At 46.4% G+C, this 18,681-nt stretch overlaps 1 protein-coding gene and 1 long non-coding RNA gene across 2 annotated transcripts; both read left to right on the top strand.

The window, feature by feature from the left end:
• Positions 1-892: 892 nt before the first annotated feature.
• CIAPIN1 (cytokine induced apoptosis inhibitor 1) lies at positions 893-10,429 on the top strand. The gene is made up of 8 exons (XM_082270779.1): positions 893-1,056; positions 1,164-1,316; positions 2,383-2,459; positions 3,382-3,541; positions 4,364-4,437; positions 4,786-4,907; positions 5,301-5,379; positions 10,298-10,429. Exons 1-8 carry the CDS (start codon positions 894-896, stop codon positions 10,409-10,411), a joined length of 942 nt encoding a protein of 313 aa, XP_082126905.1. The 5' UTR covers position 893; the 3' UTR covers positions 10,412-10,429.
• A 5,888-nt stretch (positions 10,430-16,317) lies between these two features.
• On the top strand, positions 16,318-17,384 carry LOC309565787. Its single transcript, XR_014225829.1, has 3 exons — positions 16,318-16,382; positions 16,512-16,649; positions 17,019-17,384. It is a non-coding gene; the product is annotated as an uncharacterized lncRNA (long non-coding RNA).
• Positions 17,385-18,681: the final 1,297 nt, after the last annotated feature.

Genomic DNA, 18,681 nt, shown 5'->3' with positions numbered 1-18,681 from the left:
CCAGAGGCCAGAGCCCAACCATCCACCCCAAGCCCAACCGTCCACCCTTCATCCAGAGGCCAGAGCCCAACCATCCATCCCAAGCCCAACCGTCCACCCTTCATCCAGAGGCCAGAGCCCAACCATCCATCCCAAGCCCAACCATCCACCCTTCATCCAGAGGCCAGAGCCCAACCATCCATCCCAAGCCCAACCATCCACCCTTCATCCAGAGGCCAGAGCCCAACCATCCATCCCAAGCCCAACCATCCACCCTTCATCCAGAGGCCAGAGCCCAACCATCCATCCCAAGCCCAACCATCCACCCTTCATCCAGAGCCCAACCATCCATCCCAAGCCCAACCATCCACCCTTCATCCAGAGGCCAGAGCCCAACTATCTGCTCTTTATCCAAGCCCCAACCATCCACCCTTTATTCAAAGATAAGAGATCAACTATCTGCTCCGCATCCAGTCCCCAACTATCCACCCTTCATCTAGAGACCAGAGCTCAACTGTCCAAGCCAGAACCCAGCCAACAACCCAAAAGAGCTGATCGAGATCAAAAATAGGGTGCCCTTCTCTACTGACCATCACCAATGTATGGGGGTCCTTTCCCCTCTGAATAACATTGTACAAGAGCCCTTACCCCCACTGAGCACCCTTTTATGGGATCCTTTCCCCCAATTTTCACCAGTGTATAGGGCCCTTCACCACTGACCAAGGGAGCTCTTCCCCACTGTCCATCAATGTAAAGGGAAGCCATTATCCCCTGAGTACAGATTTAGGGGAAATGTATCCTCCCACTGCCCATTTCAGAATCACTGGCCAAACCGGCTCTGTACTCAGAACTGTAAATAGGAGGTACAATGTGTGTGTATGTATATAATGTACATCTTTCTCATCTGATGCAGAATGGGTAGTTTAGGTGACTCCGTGTCACCTGGTCAACATGTGGCAGTAACATGGGATGGCTCCTCCTCCATAGAGAGTCTTCAGGAGTTTGTAGCACAAGTGCAGACCGCAGTGGCCCTGGATGGGAAGGTTTCCATAGAGAATGTGGAACGCCTGTTGATGTGTAAGTTTTACCCTAACCCTCTCCTCCAGTGTACTGATGGTATCTCCTGAATATGATAAAATGTGTCCCCTCTCCTCCAGTGTACTGATCAAATCCTCTCCTTATAGCGGCACACCGTGATTCCTGCTTTGACGTCGTCCTCCTCGGTTTAGTTCCAGGAAGTACAACTATTCACAGTGCTGACATTCTGGTGGAAGCAGCTCGAATTCTGAAGCCGGGGGGTACAATGATCATCCAGGAGCCAGTGGATCTCCAAGCCGGTGAGATGTGGGTGTGTGGTACTGGGATTGTTACTCCCTTTGTGGTTGGTTTTGTTGGATGCTCCCATTATCTAATAACATGTTAAATTGCACTTTACAGGTCACTTTATAATGTCAGAAGGCATAGTGCAGTCATTGTGCCCTCCTATATCTGCAAACTTCTTGTCTGACCTCACATAGCACACTTCCTCTCTGGCATCACATCTCGCACACTTTCACTCTGACATCATGCCTCATGTCACACACTTCCTCTATGACATCGCGCCTCACGTCACACACTTCCTCTATGACATCGCGCCTCACGTCACACACTTCCTCTATGACATCGCGCCTCACGTCACACACTTCCTCTATGACATCGCGCCTCACGTCACACACTTCCTCTCTGACATCGCGCCTCACTTCACACACGTCCTCTCTGACATCACGCCTCATGTCGCACATTTCCTCTCTGACATCACGCCTCACGTCACACACTTCCTCTCTGACATCGCGCCTCACGTCACACACGTCCTCTCTGACATCGCGCCTCACGTCACACACGTCCTCTCTGACATCGCGCCTCACGTCACACACGTCCTCTCTGACATCGCGCCTCACGTCACACACGTCCTCTCTGACATCGCGCCTCAGGTCGCACACGTCCTCTCTGACATCACGCCTCAGGTCGCACACGTCCTCTCTGACATCACGCCTCAGGTCGCACACGTCCTCTCTGACATCGCGCCTCAGGTCGCACACGTCCTCTCTGACATCGCGCCTCAGGTCGCACACGTCCTCTCTGACATCGCGCCTCAGGTCGCACACGTCCTCTCTGACATCGCGCCTCAGGTCGCACACTTCCTCTCTGACATCGCGCCTCAGGTCGCACACTTCCTCTCTGACATCGCGCCTCAGGTCGCACACTTCCTCTCTGACATCGCGCCTCAGGTCGCACACTTCCTCTCTGGCCTCATGCCTCATGTGAGTGGAGTCATCTATGTAGTAGATTGAGTATATGCTCCTTTGGCCAGGTGATGTCACTTCCTCTGTATACTTGAGTGTCTCTGATTTGTCTCTTCATTAGATCACAGCGCCCATCTGCGGTCACCGGCCCAGCTCTCCTCTGCTCTCACCCTTTCTGGGATGACAAGTGTGACACAGGTAAGTGATGATGGGGGTGGTAATTTTCCTGGAGTCCAGAGGTAAACCTAGTATTGTATAGAGCTGTACGTCACTCGTACTTTATAACTGATTGATGTTGAAACCTCACTTATGATGTCATTCTTCCACTGCCACCCATGGGTTGGAATGTCATTATGTGGAATAAAGCCCCACCCCTTTCCACCTCCTGCGATATGATGTAGGAAGTGTATTTCTGTCCAATAAAGAGAGGTCCACCCTTCGTACAACACCAGGATCCTTAATTTCAGCCAATGAGATTAGAATATGATGGCTACATGCCTAGAAGTGAAGATATTAGTCCTGTGAAGGAGATGAATATGAGCAAGGGATGGTCAGCTGCATAGAAGATTTGACATTCTGCATATCTTTTCTGTCTGAGTCATTGATATTCAGGGATCAGAGAGAGTTTACATTAGAGAGGGAGTGATCACTGATTGGTTACATCATAGAGGTAGTGGTCACAACATCTGCTGTGTGTTCACATTAGATGGGGGGGGGGGGGGTAGAGCAACGGACCAGTGTGAAGATATACATAGAATTTAAAGGGATGCACTTTTCTTGAGCTTCTCTTGCGCTTTTCTTTTTTTTAACGCAAAAGAGCTTTGAAAACTGCTCAGTGTGAAAGCAGCCTATCGGCTGAAAAGGAATTATTAAAAAGTTGAATATAATACATTTATATAGATAAAAAATATATATATATTTTTTAAAAACTGCCCCATTTTGGTTTTCGGCTTTTGGCCAAATGCATCTTGAATTTTCGGTTTTGAGACCAGAATTTTTATTTTGGTGCACCACTAGTTTGTTGTCATTCCCTTCCTCTCTCTGGGCCAATGAGGTGTGGTATTGTTGTAGTGTGGAATGTGTTTGGCTGCCCCCCATAGTGATGTATTTTCCTCTGCAGATTCTGAATGTAGCCCTGACAGACAGACAGACCCAACATGTGAAGGAAACGCTCGGCCACTCTGGGACTGACCTGACTTCAGTCAGAATCCGAGCTACAAAACCCAACTATGAAGTCGGATCTTCCCGACCGCTGGCACTTCTCAAACGCCCTGTGACAGGTATGGGGCCACCGAGTGCCACATGGGGAAAACAGAAGGGTCTGTCCCAAGGGATCACAGAGCAATCCTATCATGAGGAGTCCTTCTGAGAGGGCCATAGGGGGGGAATCATATCATGAAGGGTTAGTCTGAGGAGGCCATAGTGCTCAGGGGAATCGTATCATGAAAGGTCCATCCAAGGGGGCCAGAGAGGAATCATGTCATGAAGGGTCCATTCAAGGAGGCCACAGATGAATCCTATCATGAAAGATCCATCCAAGGGGGACACAGAGGAATTCTATCATGAAGGGTTTGCCCAAGGGGGCCACAGAGGGCCGCACTGGGGAATCCTATTATAAAGAGTCCATCCAAGGGGGCCACACAGCTCAGGGGAATTGTATCATGAATGGTTTGTCAGAGGGGGACTCAGAAGGCTGCAGTGCCCACTGTATTTTCTTATCTTGAAGACTGTGGCTAAGAAAACAACTGAAGGCTGCACAGAGGAATCATAAAGGGTACACCTAATGGGGGGGCCACAAAAAAAACACACAGGTGACTCATATCATTGCTAGGCTTGCATTTAGGTGTTGAGATCATGTTATGCTGGGCTTGCTGCAGACAATGAGATCACATTATACTAGGCTTTCTGCAGGCAATGATACATTGTTATTATGGGGAGAGAAGGGTAGGCTGCAGAGGACTCCATGGATAGAAGATGAAAATGTATGAGACAGAGTCAGATCTGTTTACATGCACCATGTTCATTTTGTGTAATAAAGGCAGCGGGGAGGACAGTGTGTGAATTGTCTGGTGATGGTCTGACTATTCTCTTTCCTCTCTCAGGGAAGCCGGCTGTAGATCCAGCTGCAGTGAAACTCTGGACGCTGTCAGCAAATGATATAAATGATGATGAAGTGGTGAGTATCTATAACTGGGTGTCCTGTCTTCAACTTGCAGCAGTACTAAGTATAACTGACACACCTAAGATACCATTCCCAGCAGGCTCCGGTACTAACTGTAAGTGACACATAAGATACAGCCCCAGCACGCTTCGGTACTAAATGTAACTGGCACACATAAGACTAAATCCTTAACAGGCTCCTGTACTAACTGTAACTGACACACATTAAATGAAACCCCAGCAGTACTAACTGTAAGTGACACATAAGATACAACCGCCAGCAGCCTCTGTACTAATTGTAACTGACACACATAGATGAGATTGTCATGGGACACACAAGCAATGATGGTACTCCTCCTCTAAGGATCTCTTGGACTCAGATGATCTTCTGGATCCGGATGACATGAAGAAGCCACTCCCCTCTACACTGAAAGCCCCGGGCTGTGGAGAAGGCACTGAGAAGAAACGCAAAGCCTGCAAGAACTGGTGAGTACACTGCCTTGTGTACCATGGGATGTCTTCTGCACAGGGGCCCCTACAGAGTCCCCATTTTCCCTCCTGCTTTGTAGATAACAGATCTTGCCTTTATGTATGAGGTGTTGAGGAGGGGTCCTGCCCCCAGGTCTGATGAATTGAGGAGGGGTCCTGCCCCCAGGTCTGACGAATTGAGGAGGGGTCCTGCCCCCAGGTCTGACGAATTGAGGAGGGGTCCTGCCCCCAGGTCTGATGAATTGAGGAAAGGTCCCAGCCTCTGGGTGTGGGATGTTGAGGAGGGGTCCAACCTGCCGGTCTGATGCATTTGGGGGGGGGGTCCAGTCTTTCGCTAGGATTGTTGAATGGTACCGAGGTTTGTGACCTTTTGATATTGATCTCACGCAGCTCATGTGGATTAGCAGAGGAACTGGAAGAGGAAAAGAAGAGTTCTGCCCCCACATCGACCCCATCAGCATGTGGCAATGTGAGTATAAGTATAGTTGTTCTTGAAGGACGGTTGGGGTGTTATTCAAGAGAATGGAGGGTATATAAATGGAAGGGGAGAGGATAATTAACAGCAGGATAGGAGACAACAGATTATGTGGCTCTTGCAGCTCACTTCAGTGGTGTTCTCTCTCTCTCTCTCTCTCTCTCTCTCTCTCTCTCTATATCTATCTATCTATCTATCTATCTATCTATATATAGATCTATATATATACTGTGCAAATGGTTAATAGTTTATTTTTATCAATTAAGAAGGAAAGTAAATGAACAGAAGAAAAAAATCAAATTAGTACTTGGTTTGACTACACTTTGTCTATAAAAACAGCATCGATTCTTTTAGATACACTTGCACACAGTTTGTGAAGGAACTTGGCAGGTAGGTTGTTCCAAACATCCTGGAGAACTAACCACAGATCTGTGGATGTAGGCTGTCTCTTCATGTAATCCAAGACAGGCTCCTTGATGTTGAGATCAGGACTCTGTGGGGGGCCAAACCATCACTTCCAGGACTTCTTGTTCTTGTGGTTGTTGTCCTTCTGCAGAATAAATTTGGGGCCAATCACACGCCTTCCTGATGATATGGCATGATGGATAGGAATCTGCCTGTATTTCTCCCCATTGAGGACACCATTGATCCTAAACAAATTTCCAACTCCATTTCTAGAAATGCAGCTCAAAACTTGCAAGGAACCTCCAGCATGCTTCACTGTTGCCTGCAAACACTCATTTTTGTATCGCTCTCCAGCCCTTCATCAACAAACTGCCTCCTGCTACAGCCAAATATTTCACATTTTGACTCAATCAATCCAGAGATTTTTCTTAACCATTGGGTTATACTGCACCCTACAGGAGTAGGACACTAGGCAGGAAAAAGCTTAACTATGCCTATGGGCAGTCCCAGGGGGTATACACTCACTCAGCTATAGGCACTCAGTTTTTTTTTTTTTATTTATTTTTTTTGTGCCTAGTCAGGAGAAAGGACCTAGTTCCTTGCTGGGATCTCTGGCCCTGGAAATTTTTTCTTTTTAAATGGAATTTTTTGCTCTTTTATTATTATTTTGTTCCTGTGATCTACAATCAACTGCCGGACTGGGCAATGAACTGGATAATCTAGATCAGGGATTCCCAAACTACGGCCCTGCAATTGTTCAGGAACTACAAATCCCATCATGCCTAGTCACTTATGTGAATGTCAGAGTTTTACAATGCCTCATGGGATGTGTAATTCTACAACCGCTTCAGGGCCGTAGATGGGAATCCCTGATCTAGATCCTTAGGGTCCGGCCAGCGAGCGCGTGCAGACCGCAGCTCTGCCTTAGGGCGGGAGATGGCCTAAGAGTTAAATGACTCGCGATGGCACATACGAACTGGCTTCGGCCTGAGCCACAGCGTTTCCTCCGGGCCGACAGCACCCTCAGTACGATGGAGCAGTGTCCTTTCCGCAGCGCTGCCCACCCTGTTCCTGGTGGGGTAAGATCTACGACAGGGAAAATCCTTTCTCCCCCTGTACTGGACGGTTGTCACCGCGGATGCCAGCCTGTCTGGGTGGGAAGGCGTCCTAGGCACAGATGTGCTCAGGGGGTCTGGACTCTGGCACTGGATCTCTGAGCGATCAGACTTTGGCTCATTGGACAATTTGTCTTCAGGGGTGTATGGTACGAACCATTCGAACAATGCCATGGCCGTGGTCTATGTCAATCAGCAAGGGGGCACAAAAAGTGTCCTGGCGTCTCGGTAAGTAGCTGGCATTCTAAGGTGGGCTGACTAATTCGTTCCAGGCTCTCAAACTTCTGCCACGACTCCTGTGCAGGATCCAGGCAGAAGGGATTCCGGTCATTCTAGTGACTCCAGACTGGCCTCGTCGGTCTTGGTACACCGATCTGGTACGGCTGGTCGCTGATGCTCCTTGGACTTTCTCACAGGAAGGATCTGCTGTCCCAAGGACCGATCTTCCATTCTGCTTTATAGTCGCTGGCTTTGATGGCTTGGCTGTTGAAAGCCAGGTGCTTAAGGATGGTGGTTTGTCTGAGTCAGTGATTCCTACGCTGTTAAAAGCTAGGAAATCTACTTCTAGGAAGATCTACCATCGTACGTGGAAGGCATACCTTGTGTGGTGAGAGTCTATTGGGGTTCATTCTCGCTCCTTCACGTTGGATCGCACCTTAACCTTCCTTCAAGGAAGGGGTCGAACAAAAATTGGCCTTGAGTACCATCAAGGGTCAGATATCGGTTTTTGGCGGTCTTTTTCCAATGACCTTTGGCCACTCACTCCCTGGTGCGCACCTTTTCTTCAGGGTGTCCGACATTTGGTTCCTTCTATTCGGGCTCCGTTGTCCCCTTGGAATCTTATTGTGGTGCTGTCAGCTCTACAGAAGCCTCCCTTTGAAAACATTCAGGGGAGTTTCCCTGCTTTGCTGCCCCAGAAGGTGGCCTTCTTTGGTGGCTATCACCTCTGCCCGCATGGTGTCGGAACTGGCGGCGTTATTCTGTTGATAACCTTATGGTGGGAACTGGCGGCGTTATCCTGTCGTTCACCTTATGGTGATTCAAAAGGATAAGGTGATGCTTTTGCCTCTGTCCGTCATTCCTTCTTAAGGTGGTCTCTGACTGTCATCTGAATGAAGATATTGTGTGGCTTCCCCTGTGTCCCAGTCCTAAACATCCGAAGGAAATTGCCTTGGATGTGGTTGGGGGAATTAGGGTGTACCTGACAGCTTAGAAAAAAAAAATAACAGCTAAACCTTCTCTTTAACTAGAACAATTTGTTGCTATAATGTGAAGTAAAGAAAATTGTGATTGTGGTAAACGTAAGTCAGCCACACATATACCGTAAAATATGGACTGGATGTAAATGCGACAGGGCTGCAAATGGTAATTTTTATTACAATTTACAGCTACGGACTCTTTTAGGAAGTGAGACTCTCTATTTGTGCTTACAGACGGACCTCACAAAGGGTTGTCTGCTTCTTTTGCGACCATTTCCTGGTGGATCAGACGGTGGGTCAGGCCTATTGCATCAAGGGTCAGGTTCCTCCTTTTCCTGTCAAGGCGCACTCTCTAGTGGGGCGTTTAGTGTCTCCTGGACATTCCGTCGTCTAGCGTCAGTGACGCAGGTTTGCAAGGAGGCCACTTGGTTGTCGGTGCACACTTTTACACAGTGTTTATGTAAAGTGGATGTTTGGCCATCTGCGTATGCTTCCTTTGGCCGCAAGGTTTTGCTGGCTGCTGTTAAGAGGACCTGGTCCTTTTTGAGGGAGTATTGTTTTTTTTCAGGTGAGCTCCAGTTGTTTAAGGTTGAGCTCCATGTTACCTGGTTGGCTATGGTTAGCCTTGGGAATTTTTTTTCTGCTGTTTCCCACCCCTCTTGTTTGACACTGCTTTGGGACGTCCCAATGGTTAAGAATCAGGAGCTGTGTCCGTCAATGAGCAAAAGAGAAAATGGGATTTTTGACTTACCGTAAAATACATTTTTCTGATGTTCATTGACGGACACAGCACCCACCCCTCTGTGGAGTTGGCTTTCTTCTGATACTGCTTGTAACAAAACTGATTGCCAATAGCTGAGAGTGGATGTTTACCCCCCTGAGACTGCCCATAGGTGTAGTCAAGCTTTTTCCTGCCTAGTGTCATACTCCTGTAGGGGGCAGTATAACCCAATGGTTAAGACAAATCAGGAGCTGTGTCCATCAATGAACATCAGAGAAATGGATTTTACAGTTAGTCAAAAATCCCTTTTTTTTTTTTTGCACCCTAGTTCCTATGTTTTCATCCATGGTTGAGTCTCTTAGCCTTGTTTCTTTGTCAGAGGAATGGCTTTTTGGCCACAATTCTTCCGTGAAGACCACTTCTGGGCAGACTTCTCCAGACAGTAGATGGTTGTACCCGGGTCCCACTGGTTTCCGTCAGTTCTGTGCTGATGGCACTGCTGGATATCTTCCGATCTGAAGGGAAGTTAACAACTGTGTGATTTTCATCTGCTGCATTGCTTCCTTGGCCGACCACTGCACCTACAATCCTCTATGTTGCCCTTTTTTTATTTGTGCTTTTTCAAAAGAGCTCAAACTGCACATCATGAAACGCCAGTCTTGGAAATCTTTGCCTAGGAGAAACCTTGCTGATGCAGTATAACTACCTTGTGTTTTGTTCCTGTGCTCAGTCTTTGCATGGTATATGATCTGTGACATGAAACTGTCTTCCATAACCTCATCTTAGTAGCAGAATTTGGCTGTTTCTCACCCAGTTTTAAGTCTTCTACACAGCTGTTTCTGTTTCAACCCACATATAAAAGGAATGATCGTTGGCACCTGCTTGATATAATTTGGTTAATCGTAAACCTGACTCCTGCACCTAATCCTACAAAATCCTTGACTTTGTGCAAGTATAGGAAAGGAATTGATGCTGGTTTGAAGGAAGAGGGTAGTCACACCAAGTAGGTCAGGAGGTGTCGGTGGTTTATATATTGGGGGTTGGAGGTGTCAGTGGTTTATATATTGGGGGGGGTTGGAGGTGTCAGTGGTTTATATATTGGGGGGTTGGAGGTGTCAGTGGTTTATATATATTGGGGGTTGGAGGTGTCAGTGGTTTATATATATATATATTGGGGGTTGGAGGTGTCAGTGGTTTATATATATATATATTGGGGGTTGGAGGTGTCAGTGGTTTATATATTGGAGGTAGGAGGTGTCAGTGGTTTATATATTGGAGGTAGGAGGTGTCAGTGTTCATATATATATATATATATATATATATATAGGGGAGGGGGTGTGTTTTTATAGCAGGGTTAGGACATGACAGATGTTGTGGATCTGGCAACTTCAGTGGTGTGTGTGTGTGTGTGTGGCGGGGAGATAACAGATGACTGGATACTGGCAGCTCACTTCAGGGGTTTTATCTTCCAGTGTTATCTCGGAGACGCGTTTCGCTGTGCCAGTTGCCCATATCTGGGAATGCCAGCATTCAAACCGGGTGAGAAGATTCTCCTGAAACCCAGCCAGCTCCAGGACTCCTTGTGACTTTCGATCTCTGTGAATTTCAAACTCTGTGTATATAATGTTCAATAAAGATTCAATGTCACCTCTCCTGTGTCCGGCCTTCATTTAAAGTGACAGATGTGTAACGTGATTCTGTTATGTGACAGCTCTGATGAGATGGCACAATGGTGTGCCTTCAGTCATTTCCTCCTCATGCTGAGAAATGGGCTGTCACATGATGTCAAGGCAATGTACTGATTGGATGCAGGGAGAGATCATCTGCAGCTTATTGATTGGTTTGGGTTACAAATTTCTGTGTCAGGGATCAATGCCGGTTCTCCATGACTGCGTGTACAAGTGCAGGAAGACATATTCCACCTTTATTCAGCACACTGCTGCATTCTGTGTACATACTGGAAGCAGTCCTTATCTTCTCCAGCCAGGGGGACTCTAATCTCCTCTCCAGTCACTGGTTCTCTTATCTCTCCAGAAATACTTCATCATCTCTCATCAGCTTCATCTAAGTTGCTCACCCAGAAGCGAGATCTGGAGGACTGCTGTCAGCCAGAGAGCAGTTACATTGGTTGGTGTAGTAATCATGTCTGTTATCTAGCAGTGGAAAGGTCATATAGTTACTCATTAGGCCCTGACACACCTTCATTCAGTACCAGAGTCCTCTGGTAGCTGGCAGTCCCAGTACACACGGAGATCTTACATGGAGGGACCAGTATCTGGGCCAGGTGAGTTCTGGATCATTTCTATTTTTGCCTAGCATGAGGGGATGGGTTACACCCTGTATGAGATGTCCCATAGTTTACTGTTCCTCTTACGGTAGGTGATGCTGACAGGCAAACAGTAGATCTCAACTTCTGTCAAGTACAAGTCCCATCATGCCCTGTTACTAACATTGTGTTAAAGGATACGTTTGCCTTTTTAAAAAAATAAATGCATCTTTTCGCAGTCAAAAAAAAAAAAAAAACATTTATTATTTTTTATTTGGAGCCTGTAAAGCATTGCACCCGTGATCAGCAGATCACTGGTGCCATGCAGGGCTGCTGTAGACTTGTCTGTGTATCTGTCTGATCATACCTTTGTACGGGAGCGCAGATACACACTGACAGGAAGAGAGAATGAACTACCAAAGCGCTCAATAGCACCCTGGTATTTCATTGAAGCAAGTCTTGTACTTGTAGTTTCCTATTCCCAGAACATTGTGAATGAATGACGTGGGCGGAGCCCCCCTATAGCCACGTTATTTTCAAACAGTGACAGCGGGCGCCTGCTCGCTGTCACTGGGGAGGGGTGAGGGGCGGAGAACATGTTACATGTTCTATCCTAAATATGGGTGTAACATGCTCCAAAAGGTGAAGTTATGCTTTAAAGTGGAGTTCCGGCCTCAAAATCGACATAATCGATTTTGGGCCATCCGCTTGCTCTAGGTCACCTAAAAAACAAATGGAGAGTTACGATTTTTTTTTTACTTACCTTGTTATTGAAGAATATATACTCACCTTTCTTCCACTTCCTCCCTCTGCGGCCGCGGCCCGGGCCGTCACTTCCTCCTTGCATTGATTCCTGGGAGCTGAACGTCAACACTCCCAGGAATCAATGTGCCTGCGCTGGCCCCGCTCATCAGTTCCGGTGCGGGCACCTCATTCCCTGCTAAACAGCTTCTGGGCATGCCCAGAAGCTTTGGAGGGATGACGCACCCGCACCGGAAGTGACAAGCGGGGCCAGTGCAGGCGCATTCTGGGAGAAGAGGACGCAGAAGAGGACCCGCTGGCTTCAGCTGCCCACATCCGAGATGGCAGCGCTGGAGAAGAAATTTTCAAGGTAAGTATTTCTTATAAAAGGTAAGTGCGACCCGGGACAGTACAGAGGCTATCCATTGTGGAATGTACTAGCCCTGACTGTCCCGGGGGTATTTTAAGCTAAATTTCACCCCCGAGGCTGGAACTCCGCTTTAAGCCAAGGTGTTATGGGGGATGCTGCAACTGCCACAGCAGCTGGACTTTTGTATTCATTGTAAAATCTTTTTCCTGGAGTCTGTTGAGACATAGGAGGTCACTGGCCTTGGGTTATTTTGCCGCCAACGTGAGAAATGGACATTGGCTAAGACACAAAAAAAGCAAGCTGTAGGCCAGCCCCAGTACAACCCTCTCGCCACCACTACATGTTTCAGTTCCATAGCAAAGCAGTACCAAAACCGTGTTTATAGACATGGGGGAGGCTGTGTTCCTTTATGGACTCCAAAAAGTATATTGCAACAAATACGAAAAAAAATGTATATTCTTTCTCATCCACTGAGGGATACAGAGACTGTTGGGGTGGGGTGAAAATAGGTGCAACATGTAACATGTTCTAGCAGATGAACTCTCCCTTTAAAAACCATAAGTTAGAATGTGGAGTGAAAGGTCAGTGTTTGAAAAAAAAATATGGCAAGGGCAGAGATCCAACCTGTGGTGCTGACAGCCAAACGTTTGTCCAGATTCAGCTGTAGGAAGGAGAGGATTCGTCCCACAGACAATCTTCTAAGGTGGAAGCCCCAAGAGAAGTATGCTTTGCACGGTGATAGAACTCACAAGAGGTAGACTTCCTAGCTTTTAACATTGTATGAATAAATTGTCCAGTTTCTTCTTGAATCTGGAGCCCAGGAGGTCTACATCCAGTGACACCCCCCCCCCCCCATCTGTGACACAGGTCCTCTAACACTTCTTGGTTTGAGGACATGATCTGCATCAGTGGGCATGCTGCAGACAATACTGCAGCTGTTAGTAGAGTGAGAGCTGGGGCACCTGTTGCAGCAGGACTGTCCCCATTCCCCATGTCTAGAATGACTTGGTCAGATGGTGGTTAGGCAACCAAGACCCCCGAGGTAGTCATGAAACCAAGACAGCTGGTAGTGAGAATAAGATGGCTGGAGGTGACCACAGTCACTGTAGGCAGCTGTTATGAACATAGGGAGATGCTTCTTCAATGCTGAATAGCAAAAAGGAGCATGGGCACATGACACTCACCTAGCAGATGACATCAGTGCTCCCCATTCTTGGTGGAAAGCAAGTATTTCCAAGGCCAAGTGACAAAGTAAATAATGTAGCTCCCAGTGCTCTGCTAGATCAGCTGTCTCACTGATGAGCCTTCAAATATAGGCAAGTGCTGAGGTCAATGGCTCATGCCCCACAATGTTCAGTCCAGTTGTTTAGGACCAGTGTTCATTTCGTCGACTAAAACCGTCTAAAACGTTTTCGTCGACTAAATTAACACACTTTTAGTCGACTAAAACACGACTAAAACTAAAACAATTCAGATGACTAAAATACAACTAAAACTAAAATGGCATTTTAGTCAAAAGACTATAACTAAAACTAAATCGAAATTTGCTGCCAAAATTAACACTGGTGCATTCTCAAAGCTTAGTACCATAAATAATAACATATTAGATTTTTCACTCCAGGACCAGCAGTAGTATATAATGAGTTTGGAAATTGTAGAGAAATGCTTAAATAATGCATTACAAATTACAATTGAACTACACCCATTTGATTATAGATGACTAAAATGAGTTATAGTCGACTAAAATGTAGGACGTTTTAGTCGACTAAATACGACTAAAACTAAAACACTTGCAGAAGACTAAAATGGGACTAAAACTAAAATGCCATTTTAGTCCTAAGACTAAAACTAAATTGAAATTTGCTGCCAAAATTAACACTGGTCAGGACCCAGCCCTCCAAAGGCAGGTTGCATTTTAGGAGACCAGCTTTGATGCAGTGCAAAAAAGAAAAATCTAAAGGCCCGTATACACGTACCGATTGTCGGCCGTAAATATTCGGCCGACGACCGATCGGCCGATTGTAGGCTTGTTAGTATGATGCTTCCGACAGCCGACAGCGCATTTTCGGCCGAACAGAATCTGTCGTGCAAGCATTAAAATTTTTGTTGGCCAACACCAGAACGGCCGATTGTTCGCCAGTCAGTACAGATTTCGGCCGACAGACAGCAGATTAGCAAGACTGGGCATGCTCAGAAAAGAAAAAAGACAAGGAAAGTTAACCATCACATGACATCACTTCTGCAGTCGGCTGTTGTTGGCCGACAAAATTCGTGTGCAGTCTTTTGCAGTTTTCAACAGACACGACAGCCCTGGACAAAAGACGGCCGATCGTTCGGCCGACGATCGGTACGTGTGTACGAGACTTTACTCTTAGATTGTAAGCTCTATTGAGCAGGGCCCTCTGATTCCTACTGTATTAAAGTGTATTGTATTTGTACTGTCTACCCTCAAGTTGTAAAGCGCTGCGTAAACTGTCGGCGCTATATAAATCCTGTATAATAATAAAAGGAAAAAAGTTTAAAGAAAAAAATGTTCATCCTCACAGGACACTAGCAATAACTGAGGCATGCTGGTAGCAGGAGAGGTTCTCCAGAGCTGGCCTCAGTGTCCTATTCTGTAGGCTGCAGTATTTCCTGAAGGATATTGACTTCCTGTGTTCCTCAATGGATGAGAAATTAATGTGTTTCCTGTACTGCCCTGGTGTCCAGAATACAGAAAGCAGATACAAAATTGCAGAGCTGTAGATGTTGGCCATACAGACAAAACAACTGAACTTTTTTTAAATACATTTTTGATTGAAACAGTCGCCTACTATAATAAACATTCATCTGAGTTTGTTCAGATTTTTCATTAAAGCGGTAGTATCCCGCTTTTTTCCACTTTTAACTACAGGTAAGCCTATAATAAGGCTTACCTGTAGGTACAATTAATATCTCCTAAACCAGCACGGTTTAGGAAATATTTGCACTGCATGCAGCCGGTCACGCGAGCGGCGCATGCGCTCTGAAGGTCCGGCAGACCTTCAGCTTTCCTTGCCGGGAGCTTGCCGGAAAATGACTCCCGTGCGCATGCGCGGGAGTGACATCATCACAGCTCCGGCCAATCACAGCGCCGGAGCCGCCGAACCTGGAAGAGACGCCAAGGGATCATGTCAGCTCCCACAGCGGTGTCCGGGGGTCCGTGTCGGGGCTTTGTTCTAAGGTAAGTAATTCATAATGAGCTAGTATGTGATGCATACTAGCTCATTATGTCTTTGTCTGGCAAGGTTTTTTTTTTTTAGGTTTAGAACCCGCTTTAAGCTTAATCTTTTAAAATAAACGAATGTCTGTTTATTGCTCAATGATTGCAGTTGATTTTTTTGATAAGAAAATTCCCTTTATCAAACAATCTTGTTACATGTATGTCTGACAACAGAATGTGAAAGAGAAAATATCAGTGCTCACTACAGTATATTCTCTCTGACAATCCCCCCACATAGATTCCGTGTCACCATCCAGGCATGGGTGCCACTGCCAGCTGCAGAACAGGAAACCGTAGACGGCAGCACCCAGCTAGGCCATCTTTAGCCCCAGAAAGTCTCCTGGACATTAATCTAGCCACAGAGGAGGAGCTAATGACTCTACCAGGTGTCACCCGAGCCTTGGCGCAAAGCATCACAGCCCATCGGCGTAGAATCCGCAGCTTCCGCAGAGTGGAGGATCTCGCACTGGTAACGGGTCTAGGAGCTGAACACATGCTGAAGCTACGACCAGAGATTACCGTGAGAGAAATCCCTCCACAGGGGGCGGTGAGTGAAGGAGAGATGACACTATGTGATGACACAAAGGAAGAAGGCATGGAGCAACAAAAGACAGAAGTGGGACTACTGAACCAGAATTGAAGATAAGACAATGTAAATAAAGTTTATTCAGAAATCCTTTAATTTCCCCAACAATGAAATGTCAGCAGGATGATTGATGAAGGCTGAGGTCAGGGTTCAATCTATAACACATAGCTGTCACATGACATGCAATAGACTAATGACGAGTGATAAAAACTGAGGTCAGGGTTTAGTTTGTAACACACATGGGTCAGATGACGTACAATGTACCAGTAATGAAGGACAAGGCCAAGATTCAGTCCGTAACACATAGGGGTCAGATGATGTACAATGTACCAGTGATCAAGGCCGAGATCGATGTTCAGTCTGTAACACATAGGGGTCAGATGATGTACAATGTACCAGTGATCAAGGCCGAGGTTCAGTCTGTAACACATAGGAGTCTGATGACGTACAATGTACCAGTAATGGGTGAAGGCAAAGGTCAGAAACAGGTAAGAGTTCAGTATGTAACACATAGGGGTCAGATGACGTACATTGTACCAGTGATGAAGGACAAGGCCAAGATTCAGTCCGTAACACATAGGGGTCAGATGACATACAATGTACCAGTGATCGAGGCCAAGGTTCAGTGTGTAACACATAGGAGTCAGATGACGTACAATGTACCAGTAATGGGTGAAGGCAAAGTCAGGAAACAGGTAAGGGTTCAGTCTGTAACACATAGGGGTCAGATGACGTACAATGTACCAGTGATCAAGGCCGAGGTCGAGGTTCGGTGTGTAACACATACACATAGGAGTCAGATGATGTACAATGTACCAGTAATGGGTGAAGGCAAAGGTCAGGAAACAGGTAAGGGTTCAGTCTAACACATAGGGGTCAGATGACGTACAATGTACCAGTGATGAAGGCAGAGGTCAGGGTTCAGTCTATAACACATACACATAGGGATCAGATGACATACAATGTACCAGTGATGAGTGAAGGCCAAGGTCAGGAAACAGGTAAGGGTTCAGTATGTAACACATAGGGGTCAGATGACGTACAATACACCAGTGATGGAGGACAAGGTTCAGTCTGTAACACATAGGGGTCAGAAGATGTACAATGTACCAGTGATGAAGGTCGAGGTCAGGGTTCGGTATGTAACACAAACACATAGGGGTCAGATGAGGTAAAATGTACCAATGATAAATTAGGAAAGTCAACGTCAGGGCTCTGTACAATGTGCCAGTGATGAAGGCCGAGGTCAGGGTTCAGTCTGTAAAACGTACACATAGGGTCAGATAATGTACAATGTATTAGTGATAACGGCCAAAGTCAGGGTTCAGTCTATAACACATAAAGGTCAGATAACATATCAGTGCCCCTCCAAGCCTGTAGTAGATTTACACTCTGTATTCAGGTGCTGACAGGTATAGAGCTCATTCTCGCTCTATTAGATATAATACAGCATACAGGTACAGCCGCACACTGTATTCATCCCAAAGGGGCATGACTGCTGTGAGGGGTTTGAGCTGAAACCCATCTATAATTTACTGTACACTGAAACTGAATGCAATGTGCGGCAGTACCTGTATGCTATATTACATTGAGTTCAGATGACGTACAATCTACCAGTGATGAAGGCCAAGTTCACAGTTCACTTTGTAACACATAGAGGACAGATGACATACAACATTCAAGTGATGACGGTAGAGGTCAGGGTTCAGTGTGGAAGACACAAGGGTCAGATGGCGTACATTATTATCAGTGATCAACGCCAGGGTTAGGGTTCAGACTGTAAGACACAGGGGTCTGATGACATACAATATACCAGTAATGAAGGCTGAGGTCAGGGTTCAGTCTGTAAAGTACAAATAGGGGTCTGTTGACATACAATGTAGCAGTGATGAGTGTTGAAGGCTGAGGTCAGGGTTTAGTCTGTAATGCTTACACATAGGGGTCAGATGATGTTTAATATACCAGTGATGAAGGACAAGGTCAAGGTTCAGTCCGTAACACACAGGGATCAGATAGCATACAATGTATCAGTGATGAGTAATAAAGGATGAGGTAAGGGTTCAGTCTGTAACCCACAGGGATCAGCTGAATACAATAGACCGCATCTCGTGTCACTCACAGGTAGGACACAATCACCTTTCTTCTTCACTTCTTTAACAGAACAGCGGCAGGTTGTCAGTTTGCTGATCTGATCATTCTCTCACCTGGTATACACACACAATACAGCTGACACCACACACATGTGTTTAGACATCTGTCAGCCTGTTCTGGACGGTAAACGAAGCTCATGGTAAAGACCAGCCAACAGTAATGATTAGATCAATTGGCAAGTGATCAAGGTTGGAAAATATCAGCAGGATCCATAATGATAATCTGTAGCATCTCAGTGAGCCAAGCTGTGCTTATTAGAAGCCATGGGCCCCATATAAGTGTGTGGTATCCTCCCAGGCCAGAGACATCCTAGTCACGCAGTGATGGCGAACCTTGGCACCCCAGATGTTTTGGAACTACATTTCCCATGATGCTCATGCACTCTGCAGTGTAGTTGAGCATTATGGGAAATGTAGTTCCAAAACATCTGGGGTGCCAAGGTTCGCCATCATTGTGTGGGTTAATCAACTTGTGGACTCCCCAGGGGCTGGACACGGGGGA

This window comes from Pelophylax lessonae (assembly GCF_965119305.1).
Source record: "Pelophylax lessonae genome assembly, chromosome: 10".
In the NCBI taxonomy this organism is placed as follows: domain Eukaryota; kingdom Metazoa; phylum Chordata; class Amphibia; order Anura; family Ranidae; genus Pelophylax; species Pelophylax lessonae.
This window is presented reverse-complemented; position numbering and strand designations above follow the sequence as displayed.

Excerpts from the sequence above, each read along its gene's own strand:
- CIAPIN1 (XM_082270779.1), top strand. The coding sequence starts at position 894 with ATGGGTAGTTTAGGTGACTCCGTGTCACCTGGTCAACATGTGGCAGTA. Across the intron at positions 1,057-1,163 it reads TGTGGAACGCCTGTTGATGT|CGGCACACCGTGATTCCTGC; the intron begins GTAAGTTTTACC and ends CTCTCCTTATAG. Across the intron at positions 4,438-4,785 it reads ATATAAATGATGATGAAGTG|GATCTCTTGGACTCAGATGA; the intron begins GTGAGTATCTAT and ends TCCTCCTCTAAG.